We start from the raw sequence: 27,847 nt of genomic DNA, 5'->3' as shown, positions 1-27,847 counted from the left end.
TGCTCCACGGCATTTTTGGCAGCTCGGTAACGTACGCTTCCCATGATGTACCTAGTTTGAAGCCAAGAGTACTGCATATACTTCCCTACTTCCGGTAGCTTTAATTTCAGCACTGAATTCAGGTCAACTTGTTCCACCACTTCATCGTGGAATACATCCACGCATCATCATTATCCATCATGGTTTTGAATTGGGTGTTGAATAGCACAACCGTGGCAGCGGTTCAGCTTTTCTTGTTGAATGAGTTTGCCAATCAAAGCCGCATAAGTCAGTTGGAATACATCACCGATACAACTGGCTATCCTTTGACGCTGGACTTTCTCTACTTCGTCAATCGTCGACATAGGTGTAGAGCTCGATTCGATTTGCATGTTTGAAACAATGTTTTAAAGAATATTGGTGACAGTAAGACTTTTTTCCTTAGCAAAGCGATTGCAAGAACGATAGCGCTTTCGAAATCTACTCGCTTTTTCCCTCAGCGACCTCAGTTATAACAATGGGTGACGTCATTGACTCGACCCTTATGCATATTAATAAAGGGAACGAACCAAAACGGAGTAATATGCTGAAGCATAACTACTGGTAAGTAAGTGATAAGTCCTGTAAGTCAATCTGCTACTTGATCAGATTATTGAATTTTAACTCTGTTATTTAGTTAAAGTGTTTTATTTTGAAACTTAATTATCACGCATAGCTCATATGAAACGGACTTGTAAGTAAACGCTTTGAAACTGTCACGTCATTCCAATAGCCCCTCTTCTTCCTTCAACAGGTAAACCATGAAGGCTACGTTTTACGATGTCTTGTTGTTGGCAGTCTGTATTTACTGTGGCTCCAGTCAGAATTTAAAACGATGCTACGATAGTTGTTCCTCAAAGGTAAATTAAGGCAAAGTTACGTTAGTTAACTTACTTAATACTTGTTGTTTCCGTAATATGTAAATTTTATAATAACAAAGTGAAACAGAAAGATCTGAGCTCAGGTGAGTTTGGTCAAAATGAGAAGTTTACCCGATAACGTGCTCCAGTATGTGAAAGTATTTTTAGTATGCTATTCGCCGGTAAAAAATGGTGCCAGATAAATTGCTATTTATGTTTCAAAACCGCCCTGAATCCTTGCACGCATTTAAATGAAGGTTGTTTTATATATTTTAACTATGATACTTTTAGATATTGGTGTAAGAACAGTGTTTTGAGGAAGTTTTGTGAAACGGGTGCAATATCATGACTTACACTAAAGTGAAATCGATTTCAAATGTAACGGCAACCGCCGGGCAAAAGCATTAAGCTTGGTCAGATACTTTCTGTTCAATTGCAGCTTCTTATTATCTCATATAAAACTATTTATGTCATTAAAAGTTTTAAATTATGCAAACAACATTGAATAAATAGGTCTGGAGTCGTTTCAATTACGCAAGAACGAAAAGAAAAAATGATCGGTCGCGAAATGGAATTGCTTACATTTTGTTTTTATTCAGACCGCTGCTCCCGTTCACCTGTTGCCGTAAACACTGGATCTTTTTCAGGAAAGAGACCCTCTTCCTCTTCAACATTCATATGATACATGTGAATAATATATCAAAGGAATTTAAACGTGAATAATTACTATGCCTCAGCACTAGTGTAATTTTAAATGTTTGCCGTAGATGCACCCTAAATTTCATGAGACGGACGATCGCGTGTAATCTTTACAATTTGGGTTTCGCAGTCCGTTTCAATTAACAGAATAATAATTTTGTCTATTCAAGCACAAATTTCGCGGAAAATTTCCTATTTTACGAGTATGCCCTGAAGTGATCAGAACACTTGAGCTCTTTCTATATCGATCTTCACTCGCGATCGGAGGCGGGTTGATCATAAAACCTCCAAATTGTTTTTCAAAGACGAAAAACTCACTTGAAAATTTAACATCAGTAAATTTGCCACAAAATATCAAAAATGGAAAAATGGGCCAAAGAAGACAACATATAACAAAATATAACACTTTTGTTGTGATAATAAAACGTGCAAGCTATGTACACTACAATATATACTACCTGTAAAATTTTTAAGAAATAGCGGTTTAGAAGTAATGACATTTACAAAATCGAATGAAAAGAATCTAAAACCTCTCAACTTCCGCTTTCGATCGGGAAGGATAATAGAGCTTGTTATAAAGACGCCTGGTTTCATTATGTCGTAAAGTAGAACCTAGGAACGCGATATAACGATCTTCTCAATATGTAACGAAGACCTCGGTATAACGAACGATGTTCTTCGATATTTTGTCGCCGATTGGAGCTAAACAAAAAATCTACCCCAGCATGCTCAAGTTAAACGCTACTGATTTTTGTTACATTTTCAAAGATATTCAAAACATCAATAAAAAATTAAACAATTTTATCGACATACAGTTCAATTCCCTTTATAGAGGACAACCACGGGACCTCGAGTTAGTCTGGTTAGTGTCCTCATTAGCGAGAGTCCGTAATAGCTGGAGTTTATTTCAGTCAAACGCTTGTAAATTATTATTTGCCTGGGATTTAGTTGTTGTTCGTATTATCGCAAGAAGAGAGTTGACTTTAAATGAAAATAAGCTGTGTGATATTTTGTGACTAATCATATTATCAAACTGCTTCAGATTCCAGATTTTCAGCAGTGTAATGAAACCTGTGATCAGTTAGCTACCTTGGCAGACCTGGCAAGTAAGTAAAAGGGACTCCTTGGCGACAGAAGAAAGTGGCCGTTGTAGAGAGGTCTAAACAAGTGTCAATGTATGGACTTTCTGCTAAAAATTGTCCGTTGTAGAAAGGTGGCCGTATGGAGGTTCAACTGTGTATATTGGCTTTCTGTCCTGGGAGAAGAAGCGACCAAAAACTGCAATTTTCACTCATAAGCGAGACGAAAAGCATCTCTGTCACTTTTATGTAGGAATTTCCCCTTGGGGGGATGGGGGTTACTTCTTTATATGCCACTGGATGGGGTCGCATTTTCACGACTGGGTTGACTATAATGAGGTCCCATTTTCAATGGAGTTACTAGAATAGGGTCGCACATTTCCGGATTTTGGGGGATTAGACAGTTCTTCATATTTACGGTAAACAAACGTACGAGAATGTTTGTACTGTAGATGAAAAGTAAGTGTTCTTCATTCAACTCAAAAAATAAGTAAATTCGTAAAAATAGAAAATGGCTAAGTTGAGATCACGAAAATTACCTATTTGCCAAAAGGGACTAAGATGGGGTCTATAATTGGCCACAGAATAGACTATAATGAGGTAGGGACTCTAAGAGGCCAGCGGCACATACTCAGCAAAAATTACTGGCCAAACCCCCCCCCCCCCCCCCGGCGGGGAATTCCCCCTGGGAGAATAAGAATGCTTTTCCCACACATAGAAGCTACTTCAAAGGTTTACCTGTGTGATTTTAAGACTTTCTGGCTTGAAAATGACAGTAATTTAAGGTCTCAGATCGGGAATGGTGTTATGAGGAATATCTGAAGTTAGAGAAGAGTTTTATGCAAATTCTTCTATGCCCAGGATAGGGTCAACTTTTCCATATCTGCCAGAGATATTCGGTATCTGCGATGGGGCTTTCGAATTGACACTTTATTAAGGTTTTTGAGGTGCAATTAGGTACAGCTTTTTTTCTATTTAAGTTTTAAAATATAGAGAAATAGATTTTTTTAAATTAGTCTTGTAGCTGACAGCTAAGAAAAACATATACTTCATTTGAAATGAAAGTGTATAGCACGCTTCTTGTTTTAAGGTTGTTGAACTCATTTGGATAGGTTGCTAATGGCTACCTTTCTATGGGGCTGTTATTAAAGACTCTGCTGGTACAAAGCTCAATTTCGACACGGCCAAAACGCAGTTATAAGGCATCTTGTTCATTAGGTTTAACTTAAGATTTCGATCGTTGCCGTGGAAACATGAATAATTTAAAACAACACTAAAATTTTGAATTTTGTAGCTTTATGCAAAATCCACTCTTCAGATTTCCTTATGAATTTACACACAGCCACCTTAAACTTTACCAGAAGTTCCATGAATTACTACCCCGAGCTTAGGCTAATCATAAAAGTTGAATACCGTAAATCCTCTATTAAGCCCCCCTCCACTCCCCCTTATTAATAACACTCCCCCTTACTAATAAATGATGGACTGTATTAATCAATCATGACTATAAAACTTCATTTGGACTGATCCAGGATGGTTAATTCACCAGAAAGTACAAATTTGTCTTTAATCTTCGGCCGCATGACCTCCAACTCGAGCTTTTCCTCTATGTATTCTAGTTCTTTATGGAGAACTGATACCATTATGTTGCTAAATTAAATAAGCCCCCCGTCTATATTAAGCCCCCCCCCCCCTCATATTTGGAATAAATAAGCCCCCTGGGGGGCTTACTAGAGGATTTACGTTAGTTGTTAATAGAGCTTTCAATATTTATATTCTTTTATTCAAATTTTTGTTATTTTTTTCTCTTACAGATAGCAATGTAACGTTGGTGCCTCCTACTCCAAATCCACCCCTCCTACTTTCTTCAGAGTACTTCGAGTTTACTCTACAGTGGACAGAATATAGTCAGCTTTATAATGATTCGCCAGTTATTTTTGTGTTGGAGGTCAAGAGGCATGAAAATATTTCTGATCCAGCTTCTTTCTTGCCAGTCATAAAGAAATATCTCACGGTAAGCATTTGTTAGCTTCAGTATGCATGGTCCCGAGGGGAGGAACTACTGAACAAAGTTTTGCACGGGGAGTTTTCCCCCCGAGGTCCAAGCCCATACCCTTTTATACACCATCTTTGACAGAAAAAGTATCTAACTCGTGTACGTACCTTCCATTGAAAAATGTTACTCCTTTAACATATTTACATACCTACCCAAATAAATCGCTAAAACATGAAGTCTTCTTGTCATTTGATTTTCGTGTAACGTTTGAAAAATTAAAGTGATATAGCCATAAGGCACGTCTTGTGGAAACAATTCAATTAAAGAACGTTTTTTAATACTTAGAAAATATAGAAGTTCCCACCCTTTTATATCAAAATTCCCTACCCTTTGATATACTTGAAACCTGAAAAAAGGTACCCCTTTAGGGCGTAGCATAGGCTAATATAGGAAGTGTTCTAATTTAGAGCACTTCCTATATTGGTAGAGCATTTCCTATATTGGCCTATGAGCCGCTCTTCCTCTCGAGAGTGCCGGGCTGTACCCTTCGAGAAGAAACGTCTTTATGGGATATATACTAACTTGTAACAAGTTAACTGTGCGGGCAACCACCCCGTTTTCTATTGTGCATGCGTTGCAAGTTTCATCTAACGAGTAGTCATCACGTCATTTTTGCGTGTCATTCATAATGGCGTATTTTCAACCATCGCCCGCTCAGTCTGGTCATAGTAGAGAGGACCAGCAGTTCCCTCTTCTAACTTTGGTCTGATTGCGTGAGCGCCGCAGATAGAGTTTTGAGGAAGGTAAAGCAATACGAGTTTTCGCAGTAGTATGAGTGGGGACTTTATGTTGGTCAAGTACAATTCAGTTTCGCTCGCAACACCACTACAAAGTATCTATCGCCAGGTTTTATTTGAATGGTCAAGTCTCGGATATAAGCACCATTTTGTGATCTACTTACAAAAACGCAGCATTTTTCGATTCCCTTGAATTTTATAGTCCTGGGGCCAGTTGTTCCAAAGGTGGATAGCGCTACCCACTAGATAAATCACTATCCAGTGGATAACGCAATTGGTCTTCGTACTACTTATCCGCTGGATAGGGGATTTATCCGGTGGATAGCGCTATTCGCCTTTTGAACAAACTGGACACGTTTTAAATGCAAAACGTAATGTTGCTATGCAGTACTTGTAAGCAAATCATTTAGAAATTTTTTTCTCGTGGATGATTAATGGTTTTCTTTTCTTGTTCTTCTTTCTTGTTTGTGTCGTGACTTCTTGTTATTCCTTTTTTTTTTAATAAGCGTCTCGATCTTATGGCGGGTGGAAGTTTTATGCTCTTTCCAGTATATTCGGTAAGTCTTAAGAAAGATGCTTCTTTTATTTCTTGCAGACGAATTTCACAACTTTCAAGATTCCCCAAGATTTTGTCACCAAGACAAATTTCTCTTTTCGTTTAGCAGCAATAACACTTCAAGGCACCTCCAACTTCTCGTCGCCGAGTCCTCTTTATACAACAAATAGTAAGTTTCTGGCATATTTTTAGTGGGGGAGGGGATGGGTTGGTATTGTTGTTAATTTTCATTATCATCAAAGTCATCGTTGACCGTATGTCTACGACAGGAGTTAAACTGTAGAGACCGCATTCAAAATAAATAATAGAAAGTCAAGTTCAACTGTTTTCAACAAGAAATATCTAGAACTGGCCTGCAGTTAGTTAGCAAGGCTAGTCGAGACAGGCTAGGCTACATAATTTTACACAAGCTGAATAAATACTAAACCTAGACATTATATAAACGAATATTTTATAATATACAAATTCTATTCTGCCTTAATAAAGGGAAAAAAGGAGGCTGGGGAATTTTAAAAAAAGAACAAGAGAATCACTTTTCCATTTTCACAATAATCGTGTCTACGTCAATCTAAGAGTTTGAAGGATATCAAGTAGCGTCCCTTTTCATTACCTTTTAAAGGCTTTTTTGGTCTCTTTTTGAAGAATTTGAGGTATCCTTTTCAAAATTTGACCCTAACACAAGAGAGAACATTTCGTTTGACAAAAGAAAAAATCCGTTGTTGTTCGTTTAAACGAACCTATTATTTTTTGACGTTCCTGTTGCTGTCGTCGTCGTGGTTTCGTAAGGTCCCTATTCTCGCTGAAACCTGGGGTGGAATGACGACGGCTCTCGTGTTTTCCCGCCAAAATGATATTACTTAGTATTTGGTAGCTTAAGCAACTCCTCGTCTTGAAATCTAAAGGGCTGGATTATTGATCCATCTACCTAATTCTTCATTTCATTCTCAGTCGTATTCAATGATTTCTTATTATCACCGTTTAGGAACCTCATTGTCATTACGTAACTATCATCTTCATTATCATTATCCTCTTCTTCTCATCTTATCTTCTGATATTTCTTTTAAAGAAACTGTGTCGCGAAATTTCTCTAAATTTAAGCAGTGGGAACCACCACCAATTTAAGTGAAACAAAAATATCTGCTCAAAACATGAAATAATGTATAAACAACAAGGCACTACAAAAATAAGGAACGAATGGACAGTGTTACAGAAGATTGAACTGGATGGCAATTGTGCTTTTTTAAAACTTATTATCCTAAATGTTTTCCAAATTTCATTTGTGTGGTTTGTAATGTTTGATATAATGCTTGGGAGACATATTTGTTTGACACAATGCAAAGCTGTGATTTTGTCATTTACAAGTAACTTCTCAAGTTTCAGAGCGAATACTAGCCTGCGTTGCAGGCGCTTGGAAGTAATGGGTCCAAGAAAGAACGGGGCGCTCGAGGGAGACACGCGAGGAGAGAGGGAGTGCCTGCCCGAGAGGCCCTTGAAAATCGTTTTCACTCGCTTTTTGAGAGTGCGGAAGGTTCCTCTTGTTCCCATCTCAGAGAAAAGTATTTAGCTTTTTATAATACACAGCATGCATTCTTTAAAAAATATCCATTTTTGACTCTGTTTTCTTCGTATTTATGGTGCCTTTTGCTAAAAACGATTTAATGCTGTGTATTTATCATCGGTTTATTACTCCATCGCTCTATAATCAGATAACCTAGCTGATCTTTATAACAGATATATTTAGGCCGTAAATGTACAATTACAACGCCTTGGCACGCTTTGTTCGTGCGAGGTCAATCGTTTGCTGTGAAAATTTTTGACAGATCACGCAGCGGCTGTAATTGTATCGGGGGCGGGAAACGATTTTCATGGGCCTCTCGGGCAGGCGCCCCCTCCTCCCTCGCGCGCCACGTTCTCTCTTGCGCTCATTACTTCTACGCAGGCTACAGCGTTATTGACATTATTAATAAACTGAACCGGACAATCGCGACACAGCCCCTTTTAACTTGCGCGCTTTTTTTTTTTTTTTTCCAGGTACTTGTGAGAGTGGACTGGACTTTTTGAGTGGTAAGCCTACTCCATGTCCGGTGTTCAATGTTCGTGTCATCTTCAACGCAACCGAGGTTCCATTCGCGGCTCCTCGAATTGCTGCTATTTTGTCTTGGGACTATCCCCCCGGTATGTACACAATCGTTGGTGGACAAAACATTGACCTCCAGTCCATGGACTACCCATATGGACTACCGTAAAATGGACTACGCCGCTCAAGTTTAGTGATTAGGGTTAAGAAACTGAGTGAGTCAACCAATCGGGTTTCAGGTCAGTTTTCCAGGATGGAACTTGATTCACTCAGTTTCTAAGCCCTAATCACTAACCGTCAGCGGCGTAGTCCACATGGGTAGTCCATGGGGGTATTCCATGGACTGGGGGACAGTGTTTTGTCCACCACCGTGATCGCAGTTTTTTATTTTTGCTTACACATGTATATATAAGCGACAGACTACAATGCTTTCAATAGGAGAATCCTTACTTACGTCATTGTTAGCATGCGAGGTATTGAACCCTATAGAAAACTTCGCCGTATATACACATTAGGGTCAAAAGTTGAAAGAGTTGGTCAATTTGAGCAGTTTGTGCAAGTTTCAGCTCTTTGCAATCAATAACAAAGGAAATAGCTGCAATCCAAAACTGCGAAATAAGCTTTATCACGGTTTTGGAAGCCATCTTGACTAGAAGGCAACGGCATTAGAAGTTTAGTGACAGTGTTTGTATTAGCCTGTTCCAGGCTCCGAGATAGTTGGGCCCGCTGAATTGAGAGAGCGCGAAGACGAAAGTAAAACGGGAGGAAACTGGGTAGAAAGGGGCGGCGGAGGAGGAGGAGGGACTTTAGAGAAAATTAAAACAACCTAAAACCCTTCTTTATCCGCGATGAAGAACTTTACATTTTAAAAGAGGTCAAAGATAATGCTCTTGCATCAGAGGGCAAATCATCAATCATGCCGACCAGAAACAATTACAGCAGAAAATCAATATGCGTGTCACGACCTCCCAGCATGAAACAAGCGGCAACATAGTTTGCTCAGTCAACCTGTGTAGACCCCGCCAGAGCATAATTTATCCGTAAGAGAAAATATTCATTGGAACAAGCAGTATTTTGGCACGAGGTAAAAGTCGTGTTTTGCCTACCGACCCGCTTTTTACACTCCAAATTGATCACGCTCGCGTAAGGGATTAGCGCCGCGCGAAATAGAGCGGTTTTCACTTGACTGTCGTAAAACCAAAACCAAAGTAAATACACTAGCCAACCAAAGGGCGTAGTAAAACCAAAACCAAACCAATTCCTCAATTACTTTCGACAGTCAAGTGAAAACCGCTCTAATCTCGCGAGAAATTTGAGCAAGATTCCAGCTCATTGACAATTCAACAGTGTTACAGCCGGAATCTAATTATCTCAAACGTGCCAAAAGTCAGTGGCAGAGGGTTGTAAAAGAAATGATTACAGGCTCTCTCTCCCTTCCTTTTCCTCTTTTTCGCCCCGCCAACTTTTCGCTTGCCTTTTACTTCCGCGTCTTCCCCACTATCTGAGAGCCTGGAGCAGGCTATGTTTGTATGGGAATTTAATGTCCAACAATTTCCGTAAAACGGCTGTTCTAAAAAATATATGAACTGTAAATTAAAGCTTCACTCCTAACGATTCTACTGAAAAAGTTTGAGGACGTTACATGCAGCTACATGTGCTAGAATCACTATTTAAAATTTCTATACATTTGTCCGTAAAAAGTTTTCTTCCTGCCGACTAAAATTTCCCCGGAAAAACTGCAGACAAATAATGGAAAATCTAAAGCAAGGGCCTGGAGAAATTTAGGCACAGTAACGCCACTCAAAATTTGTTAGTAAATTCCTTTGCTGTGTAGTTTGGTTTACAATTCACATTTTTTCAGAACAGCCGTTTTACGGAAGTTATAAACTAATACTTGTTAGTATGTGTAATCGAATGGTGATGAGTGAAAAAGGCTCAGGAAATTTTGAGAATTTGGAGAAAACGCCAGTGAAAATTTTCCCTCATTTCACGAGTATACCATTTGATTACCTATTAATATCATGGGTGACGAATAACGCTAGGTTTTGATATGTTTTTCCTGGCTTTATCGTATCGATCGAGAATTAGACAAAATACCCGTTAGAATCCTTCTTGATGTACCATTTCGTGTGTTTAGGTTTTCTAAAGCATATTTTAATGCCCTGGCATCTTCATCGCCATCTTGTAAGTTCACATGTGAAATTATAAATTAACGCTGAAATTTCGCGCCAAAATTAAGGAATAATTCGTCACCTATGATATTAAACAATACACTTTTCAGATGACTTTAATTTTCTGTAGGCCAATTTTATTGACCATACTACTGTGCAAAAGAATATCCTGAGGATCGTAGTCAGTGTTTGACCTGTTGTGACTTACATGTACTTTACTTAGAGGTTTAGCCAAGTAAATGTAAAAAATACAGTACAACGCTCTTGCATTTTTGAGGAAAAATGAAATAGTAACGAATTGTAAAGTGGCAGGATAAACAATAACACTGATAACTGAGACAGCTGCTGATATTCATATTGATAAAAGTGTTTGATTTTGATTTGTCAATCTTACAGGCTCTTCAGGTTTTGCACCCCCTTACCGGTACCACTCACTACCCACCCGACCCCTCCCCCTTGAACGCACTCCCCTAATTTGCAATTATTACTAGTATTAGTTAATAAACAGCTTAAACTACTTGCAGCTAACGTCATTATCAAGTTTAAAGAAAATAAGTGTCTGTTGCACAATATAAATACTTAAACAACTAAAACCAGTGTAAACTGTAATTAGGCAACCCCAAAGAACACGCGTTCTTTTACAAGTGCCAGACAAAGTTTTCAATGCCTCATTCATGAGATGCTCCCAATAGAAGAAATCAATCCGACACCCAGGCCGATCCCATTCGTACAAAAAAACGTTTTTTGAACTTACAGACACTTGTTGGTGGACTTGATAATGACTTTGGTTGAACATCGAAACGTCGTCGTTTTTTTAAACTGTTTTTCAGCTTTTTATTATGAGGAACATTAGCGCAGTATTTTATATTCTGATGTTTTACGAAATCGCTTCTTATCCAATTCCAAACATGTTTTTTTTAATTGTTTGTTTCAACAGACGCACACGTACGCTTGAAAGAAACCGGCGGCCTGAACATTGAAGTTTTACTGTCTACTGTCGCGAATATTCCTGCCGAGCTCCGCAACGTGTGCCAAAGACCTGGAAATCTTCTCTACTTTACAGCTGACCCTATCGATGTCAGCACTCCGGTAATTCTCCACTTCAGAACCTTATGAGAAGCATACCGATCTTTTCATTAATTCAAATAACCGTAAACTGCCGCTTAGTACCCCTGGGCTTGTACATCTTCGCAAGGGGCTTTAGGAGGGCTTATAGACGGAGGGGCTCATTTATATCCGAGGGGGGCTTAATTAACCGGAATAAAAAAGGCGTTTCCATCGAATACATTTCAATACTTTTGGAGGGGGCTTATATCCGAGGGGGGGAATTTAATCGGGGACTGAAGGGTGGCGCAAGAGCGCAGAGCACTCGCCTCCCATCAATGTGGCCCGGGTTCAATTCCCAGCGTGGACGCCATATGTGGACTAAGTCTGTTGTTGGGTCGCTTCTTTGCTCCGAGAGGTTCTCCGGTTTTCCCCTCTCCTCAAAAACCAACTTTTCCAAATTCCAATTCGACTAGGAATCAGGTAGACCAAGAAACACTCAGTGTATGTGCTACCTCCAAATTGTTTATTATTTGTTATTTGGGGAAGGGGGGGGGGGGGCGGCTTAAAAGTCCTAATTGAAGATATGCGCCATCTTTGCGCGCTTTTAAGAACTGATGGGATAAAAGTAATGTCGCGTGGTTTCTCAGGAGGCAAATAAGTGATTAAATTTGCCAATTGAAGAAATTGCGGTTGAGTTTGTTTATTCTAGACAACAGAAAATGAAGAACTGACGAAATGACGATAACGGCAAGTTATGGGTGGAAGTAATCATTGTTACTTTTTGGAGGCAGTAGCGACGGTAGTTATCCTCACAGCAAGCAATAATGACGTGAAACTTGGTGAAGCTCGCGCTGTACATTTTGCATGACTATTAAATTGTCGTCTCGTTTTGAGAGAATAAACAAACTCGTCCATTTTCAGGATGATGTCTATTTACTACTGAGACCAGAATTCATTTCGTTTTTTTTTTTCATATTTAAATTTGGTAATCCCAGTGAGGTTTAAATAACAAAAGCAATAATTTCTACAAGAAAGCAAAACCCTGAAGGATTCTGGTAGAAGTAGTAAAATGACGCCATCGTGCAAAAGGCATTTTGGCAAATCTCATCACTTGTTTGCCCCCTGAAATACCACTTGACATTGCTTTTATCCCATCAATCCTAAAGCGTGTGCAAAGACGGCGGGTGTCGTGAATAAGGACTATTATTAAAAACTGGATAATGCAACTGTAGAGCTCTGATTGGCTTAGTCATCATGGTATATGAGCCATTATACCATGCTCTCCAAATATGGTGACTGTACGCGTCTGCTCAAAATTAATCGGTTGTGTTTTCAAATAAAGTCGGGAAGAATTCTCGATATTTTGTGGGCGTTTTTAATAAAACAATTATTCCACTTGCGCTTGTTGGCTATAAGATGATTATAGCCAACTCGGTGCTACGCGCCTCGTTGGCTGTTACCATCTCATTTCCAACGCGCACTCGTGGAATAATTTTTAATTAGATCCCACCTATCATGTACTATAATTATAGGTTCTCAATGCACGGGTAGACATTACTTCTCGAAAATTCCCTTTATTTTCATCCATTTTTATTAGCTATTCTCCGCTGTTTGTAATACCCTTATTGTTGCTGTTCTTTATATTTGCCTAGCGGTCAAGTGAAACTTTGGTTCTCCAACCGCAACAAAGCCTCTACTTTGGATGTCCCTATGACGTCAGGGTAAGTCCATGATAAAAACCAGGCAGGGCCAGGAAAGGCTTCATAATGCTCAAATCACCCGATTTTGCTTAAACTAGGCGTTAATGGTTGTTATCACGAATAATACTTGTGACAATACATGTGACAAAATATAAGGTCAGGATATTTTATCCCCTTGGAGATACTCCCATCTCCCCTCCCCACAAAAACCTCATCTGCTAATACATGTGACACAATGGAAGGTCAGGATACTTTTTATTCCATGGGAAATACGTCCATCCCCGCTCCACACCAAACGCTTACTACCACCACCGTAAAATGGCCAAAAGCCCTATTTTGAGAGTAATTAATTGGCACGCTTTGCCATGTCAGTGCGGCAAACAGTAAATTCCGCGGCAACGCTAGCTCCTAACGGAACTTTCGAGTTTTCTCTCTGCCTCCGCGTCTCTAGCTTAACCACAGCCTTATGTGTTTTTCCTTGAGGCAGTTTTTCTCGTGCCCCACCTTTGCTTAAGTTACCATCAAATACTTGTGATTTTTGTCAAAGTTATATTTGGAACAAATGAACGTTAGCTATTGGCCATATTTACGCCAGATATTAACGCGAGAATGTTGGGATCTTGCGGGTTCAGTGTTGGGTCAAATAAACGTTAAGCCCCGTGCAAACGGACGCAACATTGTTGGCCAACAACTCCTAACATTGTTGGATGTTACATGTTGCGTCTGTTTGCACACCCGGTTGCATGTTGTTGGATGTTGTTGTGTGTTGTTGCCCAAAGTTTGAAACCGGTCAAACTTTTCAGCCAACAACTCCCAACATTGCTTTTGTTCCATGATCGCCGAAGCGTAGCGCAACAATGTTGGATCCGTTTGCACAGCTCTTCCAACATTGTTGGGGCCGCGCACGCGTATTACGCATGGTTTACAAAGACTTATGGGTTGTATCCTTCCCACGATGCACTGCAGGTCCCAACATTGTTGGGAGTTGATGCATCCGTTTGCACGCCACTGCCAACACGCACGCAACAACTCCCAACATTGTTGGGCCAACAATGTTGGTAGCTGTTGCGTCCGTTTGCACGCAGCCTTAACTAGCGGCCATATTTACGCCAGATATTTACGCCAGAATATTGGGACCAGGCGGCTTCAGTGTTCGCTCCACGCATAGTAACCCGCGTACTTGGCGGGGTTGTTACGCGCGCGGTAAGTTTGGTGGCGACAACCGCGAGAGAGATTTGAATCAGTGACTTTTTATCAATCTTCCAGCGGCTCCGCCGTGAAAAAGCTACAGCACACGATCTCTAATCCCGCTAGCTAAGCAGGTTAGATTGTCTCTGGGTTCTTTTACGTCCCACAAGAACCACAAGACCCTGAGTGTTAGTCCGGCCAGGCTTTGAACCCGCGACCTCCGGCTCAGCAGACCGGCGCTCTCCTAACTGAGCTAACCAGGCGGCGGTCAAGACTGATGAATTTTTTCCTCTACAGATTACTACTGGGTTCGCTGACAATTTTGAGACCCGGGCAACTTTCTTCGTCCCGCGTAAGTATGTTCTGACATTCTCCGCCATTTTCTAATAGCTGGAATTTTATACGGTTATTTTTCTGTTTATTCGAATTCAACCGTACACAGCCTGAGAGACATTCGACATTTTTCGACGCCACCACGATTTCTCCGCGAAGTGACGTCTGAGAAACGAGCGAAGAAATTCCATACTGATGACGTGTCACTACCCAGATCTGGGTAGTGTTCTTTCTTTTGACTGATCTTGCCGCGAGGGAAATTTGCTTCAACCAATCAGGCTACCGTAAACAATGAAGAAAAAGTACGGAACCATTTATCTTCCATTCCTATTTTTTTTCACAGACTGCATTAGTGGATTTTGCGGATGCGACGCTGGTAAGTCGAACAACACTGTTTATATTAAATGAGAATTCAGGATTTTTGTTTAATCATGATACACTCATCGAATTTCTCCATTACAAACCCCATCAGCAACAGTGGTAAGTGTCCGTTAAAGAGAGGTGGCGGTTACAGGAAGGTAAAGATATGCAATAGGGCAAACTAGGGAGGGAATTTAAAACTTAGTTTAGTTTGAAAAGTGTCTAGTATCAAATGTCCTCTAATAGGCGGTTTAAAAATAAAAATTTTGTAAAATACGTAACTTAATCCCTGTCTACACTAAAGTGTTTTCAAACGTACCGTATTTATTCGATTAAACGCCGCGGCGTTTATTAAATTTTTCGTGATTCGAGTGCGGCGTTTATAAGAGGGCAGTGTTTATTTAAAATCCAATTTGTTTCTGGTAGGGAAGAAGCTTAGTGAAAGAACATTGAAGTATACTCACTTCGAACTAAAAAAACATTGTTATCAATAAAAGCAAATTTCCAAAGCTTGATTAAGCTGAACTACCGTGTATACTCCTTTGAGCTTCGAATGTTCTGATCTTAAAACATTGTTACAACCAAGGAAAATAAGTTTTTTAGGCATGCTCCAACTTGATTATGTATTTGCGTTTTGAGTCTATTATTGAAATAAACGCCATAGCATGACGCGGCGTTTATTCAAAGGCGACGTTTATTGCTTTTTCTGCTATAAAATGCGGCTTTTATTCGGGGGCGGCGTTTAATCGTTAAATACGGTATGTGTTTTAGATGTCATCGAAAACGCATCGATCGATTCGCGTCCACAGTACTGTTTGATGCGTTTTCCACTGTCCACACTAAAACGTTCGGAAACGATAGAATTGAACGTTGTGATCTAAGATTTAATTCTTAAATCGGTTCTTATTTTCTGGCGAAAAAATTATTTAGTGGTATTCAGCTTGGGTAAAACCTGTATACCATTACAATTGCGGTCTCCAAAGAGGAACCTGAATGTTGACTTATCTTGTTTGCCCAAGTGTAAAGATTTCTTTTTTATATATAGGTTTTCGAAAATAATAACCTGCTTCATTTTGTGTACAGGGGGCCTAACTGGCAAACCCTAACAGGTTAAGGGACACAGTCAGCTGATGCACATGCGCACTAGATACCATTTCTTGGCTGATTTGCATGTCACAAGACACGCGCGTGAAACAGAATATGAGAAGCTAATATATCCCGAATACTCTAAACAAACCGCTTGAAGAGTTGAACTACTTACAAGCCGAAATTGTGATTATAGACCCAAGGCCATATCAGAGCACTCATTTTTTTTATATACCATTGAGAATTCACCGACGGATTTGTCCAGGGAAAGCCAAACATCGACGAATGCTTCCGAATTCGAACATCAGTAGAGATGAAAAATGACACGAACTCTGAATCATTGTCGACGGTTTAAGGTCGAGAAAGCTTGATTTTCCAAATATATGTAACCTTTCCTGGTAACCTTTTCCGCCAATTTTCAAATTAAATGTATCGATTATTTGCTCGCCAATGTTGCTGATTCATTTCTGTTATTATTTTGGGAAACGAAGGCGATTTCTTCCGCCCGGGGCCTACAATCGTTTCTCACCCTCTTTTGTTCATGTTTCTGTGGATACTGTTTTTCACCAAATTAATATGTGTAAAAGTTTGCTCAAAAAGAGGTTTTCAGGAAAAGATCGACGATCGAATGAAACACTAGGCAAGACTGAAGCGGATTTCTAGGTATATTCGACGCGTACATTTGATTTCGGGTTGAGGTAAACGCTTTTCAAACTGGCAAAAGTAGTGTCCAGGTCAGCGCGGTCCCATAGGTGACTGTGTCCCTTTTTAAAACCAAGGTTCTTAGTCGCGAGTTTTTACTGTGAATCAATAACAAAGAAAACAAACGTTTAGGGGGACAAAAACATTAACAGAACTAAAACCAGTACTAGCTTTACATTGCAGTGAGTACACCATATCCAGCCTAGTCCCTAGGCGTTCTCGGCGCGGTCAATCCTGGACTCTACCGCGAGCTTTGACGTCACCGACAACGGACCAAAAGAGAACGACTAAAGACTAGGCTGCATCATATCGTCGTTGTACAGTCGTGGTGTGATTCTGAATTGATGTAGTCTGAGAAAAAAACAGGCATTTTGCGACGTCACCACTGGTTTCCCCTGAGAAATAACGTCTGAGAAACGAGCGCAGAAATTCCATACTGATGACGCGTCACTACCCAGATCTGGGTAGGGCTTCTGATTGGTCGTGCCGCGTGGGAAATTTGCTTCAACCAATCATAACCACTTTCCAGATCTGGGTAGTGACCCACCTATTCATCAGTATGAAATTTCTGTACTTGTTTCCCAGACGTCATTTCGCGAGGTAACCAGTGGTGCCGGGGTTGCGAAATGTCGGCTGTTTTCTCAAGCGAGATTTGATGCTGTTTAAATGTAACAAAGGAGAAAATTCCATCCTTTTTTTTTTTCAAGGGCAACAATATAAAGCAAAAACAGTCTCAGAATATGTTGACTTTGATATTCGCAAAAACAATCAGTCCGTTAACTTGACAACTGTTAATGCTACCTGGAGTAACGACGCGTGGGGCAAGAAAAGGCCGACATTTTTCAAGTAAGTTGATAAAATGTAAATACTGACTTGAAATGGGAAGCTTAACAACCCTGTAGCGAAATGTACTGTGAGACCTATAATTAGGGGAATCAGTATGATTCTTATTGGCAGACTAAGATCGCCTTTGTATGCATGGTATGGGGAACTTCTACAAATTCTAGAAAATTCTAGAAAATTCTGTTCTAGAAATTGACCACGGCGACTGTCTACCACGGCTGAATCTTGAATAAATTTTCATGCCTACTTTTGCGGAACGTGCTCGTTTTAATACATGTGTTTTTCACCCTGGGGAGGGAGGAGTACTCAACAAGGTTTTATACGGGGAGGCTCTGCCCCGAGGTCTAACCTCTTACTCTTTAAGAGAGGACCCCCCTGGGCTTTGAAACTAAAATAAAAAGGATCTAGACTGGTAAGGGACTGTGCAATAATTATCAGGAGGGGGGGCTGAAAAACTAGAGTTATCTAGCAAAAACTTAGACAGTACCCTCCCCCCCCTCCAAAACCAAAAAAATTAGTTCTAACCCCCTCTCTGGTATGTTAAAAATAACGTCGCCCTCCCCCCCCCCCCACCCAAGATTTAGACAAAGCATTTGCTAAGTACCTGGGTGCTTACCCCGTGGGCTCAAAATCTAAAACTTCTGAAGCCAGAAAGAGAAACGAGCAGAGAAAAAAATCAAAGAACAGGAGATTGAACGCTTCAAATAACAGACGAAAAAGAGCTTGCATTATATTAATTTTAGATCCTTTGGAGGAGAGCCTGATGAACTTTGTTATGAGCCAGATATATATGGAATTCAGCAAATCGATTCAGTCGATGAAGCAAACATTACTTTTATTCACATCAAAAACCGACAAAGCTTGTCTACGAGATCTGTTTGATTCCCATTGTTTTATGGGGGAAGCTGAAAAACAAGTTCATGATTTTTGCTTTACATAGAAGACAGGTTAAAATTAATCAGTTGTGAATTTGCTTTTCATTTTGATGGAATATTTTCAATAATCGTTTAACAGCTGTTCGTTTTGATATTTGTTACAGTCTATCATGATGCCTGTATTGAGAATCTTTTATTGGGTTTAATTTTATTTACATTTCGAATAAAACTTAAGGCCCCCCCTCCGTCAAATGACTGATTTTACTTTGAGCCCCCCTATCTTGGCAGCAATTTTATGTAATGCCCCCCCTCTAGTTTTTCAGTCCCCCCCCCCCCCCCCCCCACAACTCCTGATAATTATTGCACAGTTCCTAACAACAGCCGCGACAAGCCGACAACGGTTTTGATCCAAAATCTTATTGGTTCATAAGGTGGCGCGCGATTTCTTAGCCAATCACAAACCTCACAGATCATTTTTTTTTTTTTGCTTGTTTGTTTGTTTTTCGTTTCTTTTCCTTTCCCTTGTTTGTTTGTTTGTTTGATTTTGTTTTAAATTGCCTTTTTCAAGAACCAAGAAAACGACGTTTTACTAATTGGAGCTCGGTAGTAGGCACGTTTTGTATTCCCCGACGGCCATGGGACGAGCACGACTGCCAGGCTAATGCTGGTCAACTTGTTTGTTTGCAAAAACAAAAATTTGCGCTGAGTCGCTGGAAAACGATAGAAATCTTAAAACAGTGAGATTTCAAAGCTTAAACTTTACCAGTAAGCCAAAGGGATATCTGTTGCAAACAACGAAATTGTGGGAAAAGTTGATCGTACTTAACGGAAGAAAGGAAAAAAAGTGACGAAGCCAAAAGAAGAAGTAGACTTTTTAAGTTTGAAAAGGGTAAAGTTTGTTTAAATGACATTATTTTATTCCCTTTAATTTTCGTACTTCTTAGTATTCTATTTTACTCTCACTGTAAAATGGAGTTTAAACTGCTCAGTATATCTTCTGTATAATTATTAAAAATTCTGCTCGAGTTCTTGACAAATAATGTAACCTAAATGAAAGCATATGTACGATAAACTTACACCATTTTAGTCATCTTCGTTTAAACCGATTTAACTTGTATGACAGTGCAAGTAATTTTTGCAGGACGTCTGCCCCCCTCGGTTTATTATTTTTCAAATACACAAGATTTTGCATTCGTTCCGTTAGAAAATATGTCAGCTCTAAAGAAGGTTGCAGTCTGTCATGCAGGCTTTCGACAAGTACGTACACTCCAATGGAAGGTATGGCTTAAAGAACTTTTAACCATCACTGAAAGTAAAATTAAAATGGCTTCAGGGTATTACCTTGTTTAAGGATTCTGAAACCACCTTCACATTGTCATTGAACATACTCCGGCGCCGATTGATTAGGCTGAGGTTCGTTGTTTTTCCTAGTGATGACGAGCTGATTTTCGTTTTGCTGTTTGAAACAATGATTTCTCAAGCCTGTAAGTAAGTTTTGAGACCTCCAAAACCTTTCAACGTTTCAAATTTTCCTTTTTTAAAGCAACTCAGCCGCAGTTTTCTCGTGTTTGTTTGTCTTCTTGGTGAGAAGTGACCCGCATTAGCCTCGCTTTGACGCAAAAACAAGCACTCGTCCTAGGTCTTCCGGGAATACGAAACTCGTCTATTCTGATTGCTGATGCTTGTTTTCTTATATACTAGGTTGGTAATGCAGGAATGTCCTGGTGGTGTCTGTCCCGCACTACAAGGATACCAGATTAAGGATCATCTTGCCGATCCATTGGTAGGGGGTTTTTCTTGTTTTAAAGAAACGGATACTTCACTTTTTTCCCAATAAGCAGGTCATTTGTTATTAGCAAATTCTTCCTTAAACCATTCTGTGGTCTCTTGAAGAAGCTGTGTGTCACGAATTGTATCAAAATTCTAGCAGTAGTAACTTCCACCAAACTTAGTGAAACATGAAAATAATCGCTCAAAACATTTTAAAAAGGTATTGATAACACAACAAATACAAAAGTTGGTTTGGATGGACAAACTCAGTGTTGAAGAATATAGACAACGAGCAGTCTCTCTTTTTTCTTGGTCCGTCGAGCAAAACGCTCGAGACACGCAAAGGACCACGCGCGTGACTTGAGACGCGAGACAGGAGAGGCGTCTCGCGGCTTCGCCGCTCTTCGCTCGCGCGCGCGTGCACCTGAAGAAAAGGAGAGACCGCTCGCAGTCTATGAAGAATATGAAAACGGATTGAAATGGGTTTTGGAAAACTTGTTAGCCTAAAAGTTTTTCAAAGTTCATTTTTTGTTGTTTGTGACGTTCGATTCAATGCTTGGGAAGTATATTTGTTCGACAAGAAGTTGTGATTTTGTCGTTTGCAAGTGATATATACGTTTACGTAAAGTTACACAGCCCCTGTAAGGGCCTGTTTACATGGAGTGGGGGACCCCGGTCTAGTGGGGTTGATTTCTTTTGTTTTCACGCTCTGGGGAACACAAAACAAAAGGAAACCTACCCCACTAAACCGGGGTCCCCCACTCCATGTAAACAGGGTCTAAGGCCGGTAAACTAAAGCCCCATTCCTTCCAAAGCTTAAACATGTTTAAAAGCTGTTTAGTTCAACATAATTTAAAATCGTTTCCTTCATAAAAGCTGCTCACTGATATAAGGTGGCTCGATGGGGTTTTTCAAGGTCAATACCTCACAAGTTTGACCAAAAAAATAAGGGCTACAATTCGCCAATTTTTTGTCGGAAATTTCGTGTTTACTAGTGGGAGCCTCTCATTATTAAGGGGTATTGTCCCCAAGTTTCATATTTTCGTGGACAACAATATCTAACATTTCTGCATATTTCAAATGCATTGCTAGTTACCGCTGTTCACGTGAACCTGAAACTTGTAGACAATACCCCTGAATAATGAGAGGTTCTCACTTGTAAACACGAAATTTTTCCGACAAAAACTTTGCGAATTTTAGCCCTTATTTTACTGCCTTACAAGATATCCATTATCTTGAAACTCAAAGGTCATGTAAAAAGACAGTTAATCTCGAGAATCTCAGATTTTAAAAAAGATCTATCGAGCGGTTTGAGTAGACCGAAATGTTTACAAAACCGCTAACAAGAGCTCCTCGATACATACTAATCAAATCCTTCTTTTTAGCAATCGGCTCAACCTTTCTTTATGATCTTTTATAGACGTTTTTAAAAAGATTTACTATGAGGTAAAATTGCAGTTCAAAAGCGCGTCGCTTATTTGACGAGAAAAAAAAACCGTATTTCCTTTTGTTTTTATTCCCGTGTTGAAATTTCCCGATTGCCAGTCCGGGGGAGAATTTTCCTGAAAAAGTGAACCACCTTTAGAGGTGGTCCTCTTTAACCGGTCGGTCCCCGTCCAAAGTTTGCTGTTCCATTATCAAACATTTTCGTTTGCTGAGAAATACTCAAAATTTCGAAAGAAACGTGAATGTCTTTCTCTCCAAACTAGCGATTGTGAACCAAACGGAATATAATCAATATGGATTAAAGGAATGTGACAGTTTGTCACATGTCTTAAACGTGTAAACTAATCATTACTTGGTAGAGGTAAACACCTCTAAAACTGTGTAGCCTGTGAGTAAGTTGTCGACTTGGGGCAGTCTGAGTGGGTGATTGGGTATTTGCTCTCTAATTTGAGAGCTTTCTTGGAGGATTGCAATTGTAGTTGAAGGTAGTTTCTAGCAAAACAAGTAGAGCTAAACAGGTTTTTTTATTAGGAGCCCATAATGAGGAGTACGCAACTCCCATAATAGGCCGTTTTCACTTAGCGGTTTATTTTTAGATACATTGTAGAGCACTTTTTCCGGTGTAAATAAAAAGTTCCGCTCCTTCAATGAGGGCATTCGGAGAATAGGATGTCAAAAAGAAGAACTAGGTCTCTAGGTTTCGCTGACTGGTTTGTAGGACAAACATAATATTCTAAGTTCGCGCCAGAATCGATCTGAAGATAAAACGCCGTGACTCGAGTACGTAGAAGTTGCTTGCTCCAAGTTATAGGATACTGGTTTTTATGTGTTATATGAACTCAACAGTCAAAATTGGAACGCCTTTTTTTAATTCATTTTTCGCAGAGAACCGTCCAAAGCTTTGTTTTCCAAAATCTGACAGAGGGAGAATGGCATCACTTTGTCGTAAGTATTGTACGCAAGAAAGCTCTTAAAACTAACGATGCCCGGTGAAACACTTACCCGACAGATTTTTCTTTCATTAATGTGGCTAGTTTGTTGGTAGTCGCTAAACAAGTGTCCTTCATCAATGTTTTAATCGAAACAGTCCACTCTCCATGAGCGACCACCTCTTGTAAGGGACCAACTCCCATAAGCGGCCACCTACACAAAATGTTCACCAAGATTTTCTCACCCAAAGCCCGATAATTATAACTTCTCGTAATCGACCACCTCTCATAAGCGAGCGCGATCACTTTTTCTTTGACGCCTTTTTTAGTTTTCCATTGTTTTTAACCTCTTAATTGTAAGCGACCATTTGACGCATGTTGTGGTCTCTCTGTTCGGTATACGAAGAAGTTTAACTTTCACTAACAACATGAGACTACACGTATGCACAACTTAGAAACTGCATGAAATGAATTCACTGCCAAAAAGTAGATGTGCTGGGACCTCCTCTCGGAAGAGACTCCCTGTGTGGCGATTCTTGTAAGTGATCACTTCCCGTAAGCGACCAGTAAACCTCCGCATTTTGGGTGGTCGGTTGCAGCAGGTTCGACTGTAGTCGACCCTCCTATTTCCATCCTACCATGACTAGACAAAGTTCCCGTAGCATCATTCTTCCGGCAGGTAGCTATGAATGTCTCCCCCGGGATAAAAGCAATAGCCGGAGGGGGGCGGTACGGGGTACGGGCTTATAAGAAGATGCACCTTTTACAAGGAAAGAGCGCCGAATTATCTCATCACTTCCATGTCTTTTTGCAGATTTTCGCCTACGATGAAAGTAGTTGCCTACTGTTACCTGTAGAAGGGGAGCGTTTTCAAGGTAAATTGTAGAAAATCTTCGAAACTTAGGTTCCGTTTAAATGGAGAAAACTTGTTCTCCGCGAGAAGGAGGGACACCCTCCTAACCGAGTCAACTTTAAAGAACGTATATGAGAAAAAAAGTTGACCCGGTTGCCCGAGCGAACAGCGCTCGCGCATGCTCTGATTGTCTCGCCTTCACCGAGTTGACCCCGCTTGGTGAGCAAAAGTGTTTATATGGAGAAAAGTTGGCCCGATTAGGAATGCGACTCTACCATCACAAAATATTGACCCGGGTCACTCTACTAGCCAGGCCAATCTTTTGTTTCTTATGCATGTTAACAGTTCGCCGTGTTTTGTAAGGAAATGTATGAAAAGGTGGCTCGCTCAGGGTAGCTCGGGTAGGCGGGCGACCCTCCACTCGGGACAACTTTTCTCCATATAAACGGATCTTGAGTAATCATCATCCAAACTAAACGCGCGAGGAGACTTGAGAACACGAGGCATCATGGGGAGAAGAAAAGCTACAGAAGAAGCGCCATTTCGCCAATTCCACCCTCACCGCCCCCTCGCCCCCAGATTGTTCACAGTCCCCTATTTTTCGTAAGATCGTCAAGATCGAGGGTTTACAAGTACAAACGGCTATCTTAATTTCATATGTACTGAGGGGCCGTGGGTCGGGGCTTATAATCGTTCCCCGCCCCCTAATTAGATTTGACACTCATCCAAGATGGCCGCCCGCGAACGTAAAGCGCTCGATCTCGACGATCTTACGGAAAAATACGGGGCTGCGCACGGGCTAACCCACTCCCCTGCCACCTTTTACCAAAATTTACCTATATAAAAGAGAGATATCCGAGCAAGAAGCAATTCATAATCAACACAATTAGAATTTTCAACCGTTCTGTCTTTAGAATTGATCAAACTGTGTGAATAATATTAAAGCACAAACAATGACAAAGAGAGAGTTAAGAAACCTTTAGAGTTGCACTCAAAATACAACAAAGCTAAACTGTCATTGTCGGCGATAGAAAGACTATAACGGAGAAGGCTATTTCGCCACAGTACTGAGACTAAACAATTCTCTTTCACAGACAGCTCAAAACGACTTTTATCTTTGCCCAAAGATTTACAATCAGCCTTGTTTACTTTTTCTTCGGTAAATTCGAGCTTTTGGTTTCATGTATGTTGTTTGTAAATACTCTTAAATCGATTTTTCGTATTTTGTCCTTCATCAGCTCTTCCTACAAAAGTGCCTAGTACCGCCAAACCGAGTACACCGCCACCACCAGGTACCAAAGTAGATTAGGGACCTTACAAAATGATACTGTTCTTATCAGACCTATTAAAGCTTTGCCACCGGTCTTATCAGACTTACCAAAGTCTTAGCACTGGTCTTATCCGGCCTTTCAAAGTCTCGCCACTGGTCTTATCAGATCAGACCTATCTTTAGCTATCTTTAACATCTCTTCTCATTTTTCAAACAGTTTCATCAACTGCTGAAGCAAGCATTTCATCCACGACCATAGCAGCCATTACCGTACCAATCGTCCTTTTTGTGCTAGTAGGACTAGCGTGATGGTACTGCAGGCTACAAGGAAAATCAATGTCATGAAAAGGAAAATCAAGTTAGGCATATCGCGGCGGTAATATTTCAATGAATCCATGCATAGTTTGATTTCGTTGAGACAGTCAAGAGAACTTGTAACCTGTGTAAAGATGCACGCTCTCCAAGTTTTTTTTGAGGGGAGGAGGCGTCTGTACACAAGCTAGAGAACTTAATTCAGTCTTCCGCAGTCTTTTTTCTTAGAAACAGAAATGAAAATTTTTCTTCAACTTCCGGTAATTAAATCGTCAACTTTCAAGTAGATTTTCCCTTAATTATTGCGAAGATAAATTCGAAAGAAAAAACTAGATTATGCTTATTACCGATGAACTCACTGCACAAACATTTGAACGCGAAAGAAAACTTTGAAAATTTGCTGGTGCAGATATCTTTAATTAACATGCTTTTAGGAATATCTCCTTCTTTAAAATTACTGCTAGCAGAATAAAGAAGTCTATAATTCGACAGTTTTTTTGATTTATGTGATTCGTTCGTTGTCTCCTTTTTTTCTCTTTTTCATTTCACCGAGCACTGAACGTCGATCTGAACTCGATGACTGCACGTTGCGTCCACGTAGGTTTCAACTCAAGACATTGTTTAATTTGAAATAGTAATTAATTTTGAATTTGGTATCACTGATGGAAAAGTATTTACAAATATGTGTGCCGGGACAAGAGACAAAGCAAGAACCCACAAGCTGCAGATTAAGGCCTAAGCAAGGCTGCCCCAAGTGACAACCTCAGCAAGGAAATTGCCAGTGGGCAAGTAATTAAATCTTGCCTTGACAAAACAACGGCTTCTGCTGCAGCTTAGGAGTTAAAGGGGCTGTGTCACGGCAGTCCAGTTCATTTTGTTTAATTTTGGCAATTACTCGCCCTCAATCGCTATGGAACTCAAAGTAATAAAGCAAAGAAATTACAGATAAATGACAAAATCAGAGATCCGAGACAAACAAATACGTCTCCTGAACATTATTTTTGAAGTTGCAAGCTACAGGGATCAACTTTGAAAAACTGTTAGGCTGAACAGTTTTCAAAAACCCTAATTTCAATCCGCTTCAGTCTTCTTCAGTTTTGCCCATCCGTGGCAGATGTTGTTTCTCTTATGTTATTTTAACCTTCCTTTAAAGTTTTAAGCGGTTATTTTTATGTTTCTCTTAACTTAACGGGCATTTTGTAATTTCCTACTATTGCTGAATTTCGTGACACAGCTCCTTTAAGCCCTTCTTCAACCCTTAGCACACTTCATTTTCTATTTAACCGTTACATTCACAGAAAGTCATGTACTCAAGACAAAGGAATCGAAAATACACCGACACTGGAAAAATTTAGTCCATTTATGAACAATTCAGCCCTACAAGTAGTTTAAAATAAAAATATATGTATATATATATCATCTGACTTCTGTTTTACCCATGATTCTCTGGTCAATATTAATAATATTGTTTTTCAAATCTTCTAAGGCATGACACATGGCAATAAAAATGCAGTCTTCGCTGTTGACATTTTGGCGCTAAAAGCTATTACGAACCACCAACGGTAGTCGGTAATTCACAAAAAACTATTCAGTTGGGGGTATTTCTTTAATTCTATGATCCTAATTCTCCTTTACATCCGTCTCCTCTCGGGCTAATTTTTCTGGGAGGGTAAGCAAAACTTTTAAGCGCAATGGAGGGGTTTAACTTCAACCCAACAATAGGCTATACCCCTCCGTCACAGATTTTCGAGCAAAAGAGAGACTGTTCGCAGCGCTTGCTTTGTTTTGAGATTTCAGATGGTAGGAAAACTGCTCGCAGGTCTTACAGCACGGTAAAACAATACTTCAAAAGCCTGAAGAAGAAACCCAGGACCAGGCTATAGTTATTACCTCAACCTCACAAATTATATCGAAATTGTACTCACCTCGAAATGCGTCAGCGTAATCTTTGAATGGTTTCATTAACTCTATCCTAAGCAATCAGTAAGAGCCTCTATCATCCCTTGCTATAACATTCGGCCTTTATATATCGTTATTAACTTGTAATCTATGGAGATGTTGACTCAAAATCTTCAAATTCACGGAGCCTCAGAAACTCGCGAAATTCAAGTTGAGTGTAAATTTCCTTTACTTGAACTGTGAGCCAGAAACGATAATACGAAATGAGAGGCGAAATATATTAAAAGGCGAAAAAAACAACAACAACAAGAAAAGATGGTGTTACAGTTTTCAGAAAAGATAGGAACCACATTGACATTAGAGAGCTTTAGATTCTAAGACGAGAACTGACGAGGACGACTACGAATACTAGATTTTCTCAATAGTAAGTAGTGCGCATGCGTGAACCAGAGTCAATTTGGCGGGAAAACGTGGTAGTCGTCGTCATTTTACTACGAGTTTTAGCGAGAATGTCGTAGTGGCGAGAACAAGATATCAAATCATGAAGTTAGAACTCTTAGCATTTTGCAATCGGGAGAGGTCTTAACATCCTTCAATAACGATAACAGTGCTAACTTATCCGGTGAAAAAAAAAGTACAATGAAGAATTCCGTGGTGTATATTTTTTGACAATACGCGAAAAAAACTTTAAATGAAATCTTGTACTCGAAATCTTTCTCGTCCCCCAATCTAAAGGTCTCTAATAATCAGACTGCCTTCTCCACTCCACGGGCTCTCCCAAGGCTAAGTGGGGATTGGGGAACGAGCCCGCGAGACAAGCGAGAAGCGCGAGAGAGGGATAATGGGAACGAGCGTAGAACGCGAGCGGGGAGTGATCGTCAGCGCTCGACGGCGACAGCTACGAAAACGTCACTTAGCAAGTGAATTTGCGCTGCCTCAAACTTAATCGCGCTTATTCCATCTCGTTTAATTCGTCAAATG

At 40.1% G+C, this 27,847-nt stretch overlaps 1 protein-coding gene across 1 annotated transcript; it reads left to right on the top strand.

The window, feature by feature from the left end:
• Nucleotides 1-186: 186 nt before the first annotated feature.
• On the top strand, nt 187-26,381 carry LOC140929360 (uncharacterized). Its single transcript, XM_073379158.1, has 16 exons — nt 187-582; nt 773-878; nt 2,620-2,683; nt 4,471-4,670; nt 6,045-6,174; nt 8,037-8,180; nt 11,191-11,342; nt 12,953-13,021; nt 14,486-14,540; nt 14,865-14,897; nt 17,377-17,515; nt 20,089-20,170; nt 22,489-22,548; nt 23,347-23,407; nt 24,624-24,677; nt 24,873-26,381. The coding sequence occupies exons 2-16, from the start codon at nt 780-782 to the stop codon at nt 24,962-24,964; spliced, it is 1,434 nt and encodes a 477-aa protein (XP_073235259.1). The 5' UTR covers nt 187-582; nt 773-779; the 3' UTR covers nt 24,965-26,381.
• The last annotated feature ends 1,466 nt before the right edge of the window (nt 26,382-27,847 follow it).

This window comes from Porites lutea, chromosome 3 (genome assembly GCF_958299795.1).
Source record: "Porites lutea chromosome 3, jaPorLute2.1, whole genome shotgun sequence".
NCBI lineage: Eukaryota > Metazoa > Cnidaria > Anthozoa > Scleractinia > Poritidae > Porites > Porites lutea.
The sequence above is the reverse complement of the archived record's forward strand: the minus strand, read 5'-3'. Positions and strand labels throughout refer to the sequence as shown.

Bases quoted from the DNA above. Each gene is read 5' to 3' on its own strand.
- LOC140929360 (XM_073379158.1), top strand. From the start codon at position 780: ATGAAGGCTACGTTTTACGATGTCTTGTTGTTGGCAGTCTGTATTTAC. The intron at 13,022-14,485 runs GTAAGTCCATGA...TTTCCTCTACAG, and splicing joins GATGTCCCTATGACGTCAGG to ATTACTACTGGGTTCGCTGA. The intron at 24,678-24,872 runs GTACCAAAGTAG...TTTTTCAAACAG, and splicing joins GAGTACACCGCCACCACCAG to TTTCATCAACTGCTGAAGCA.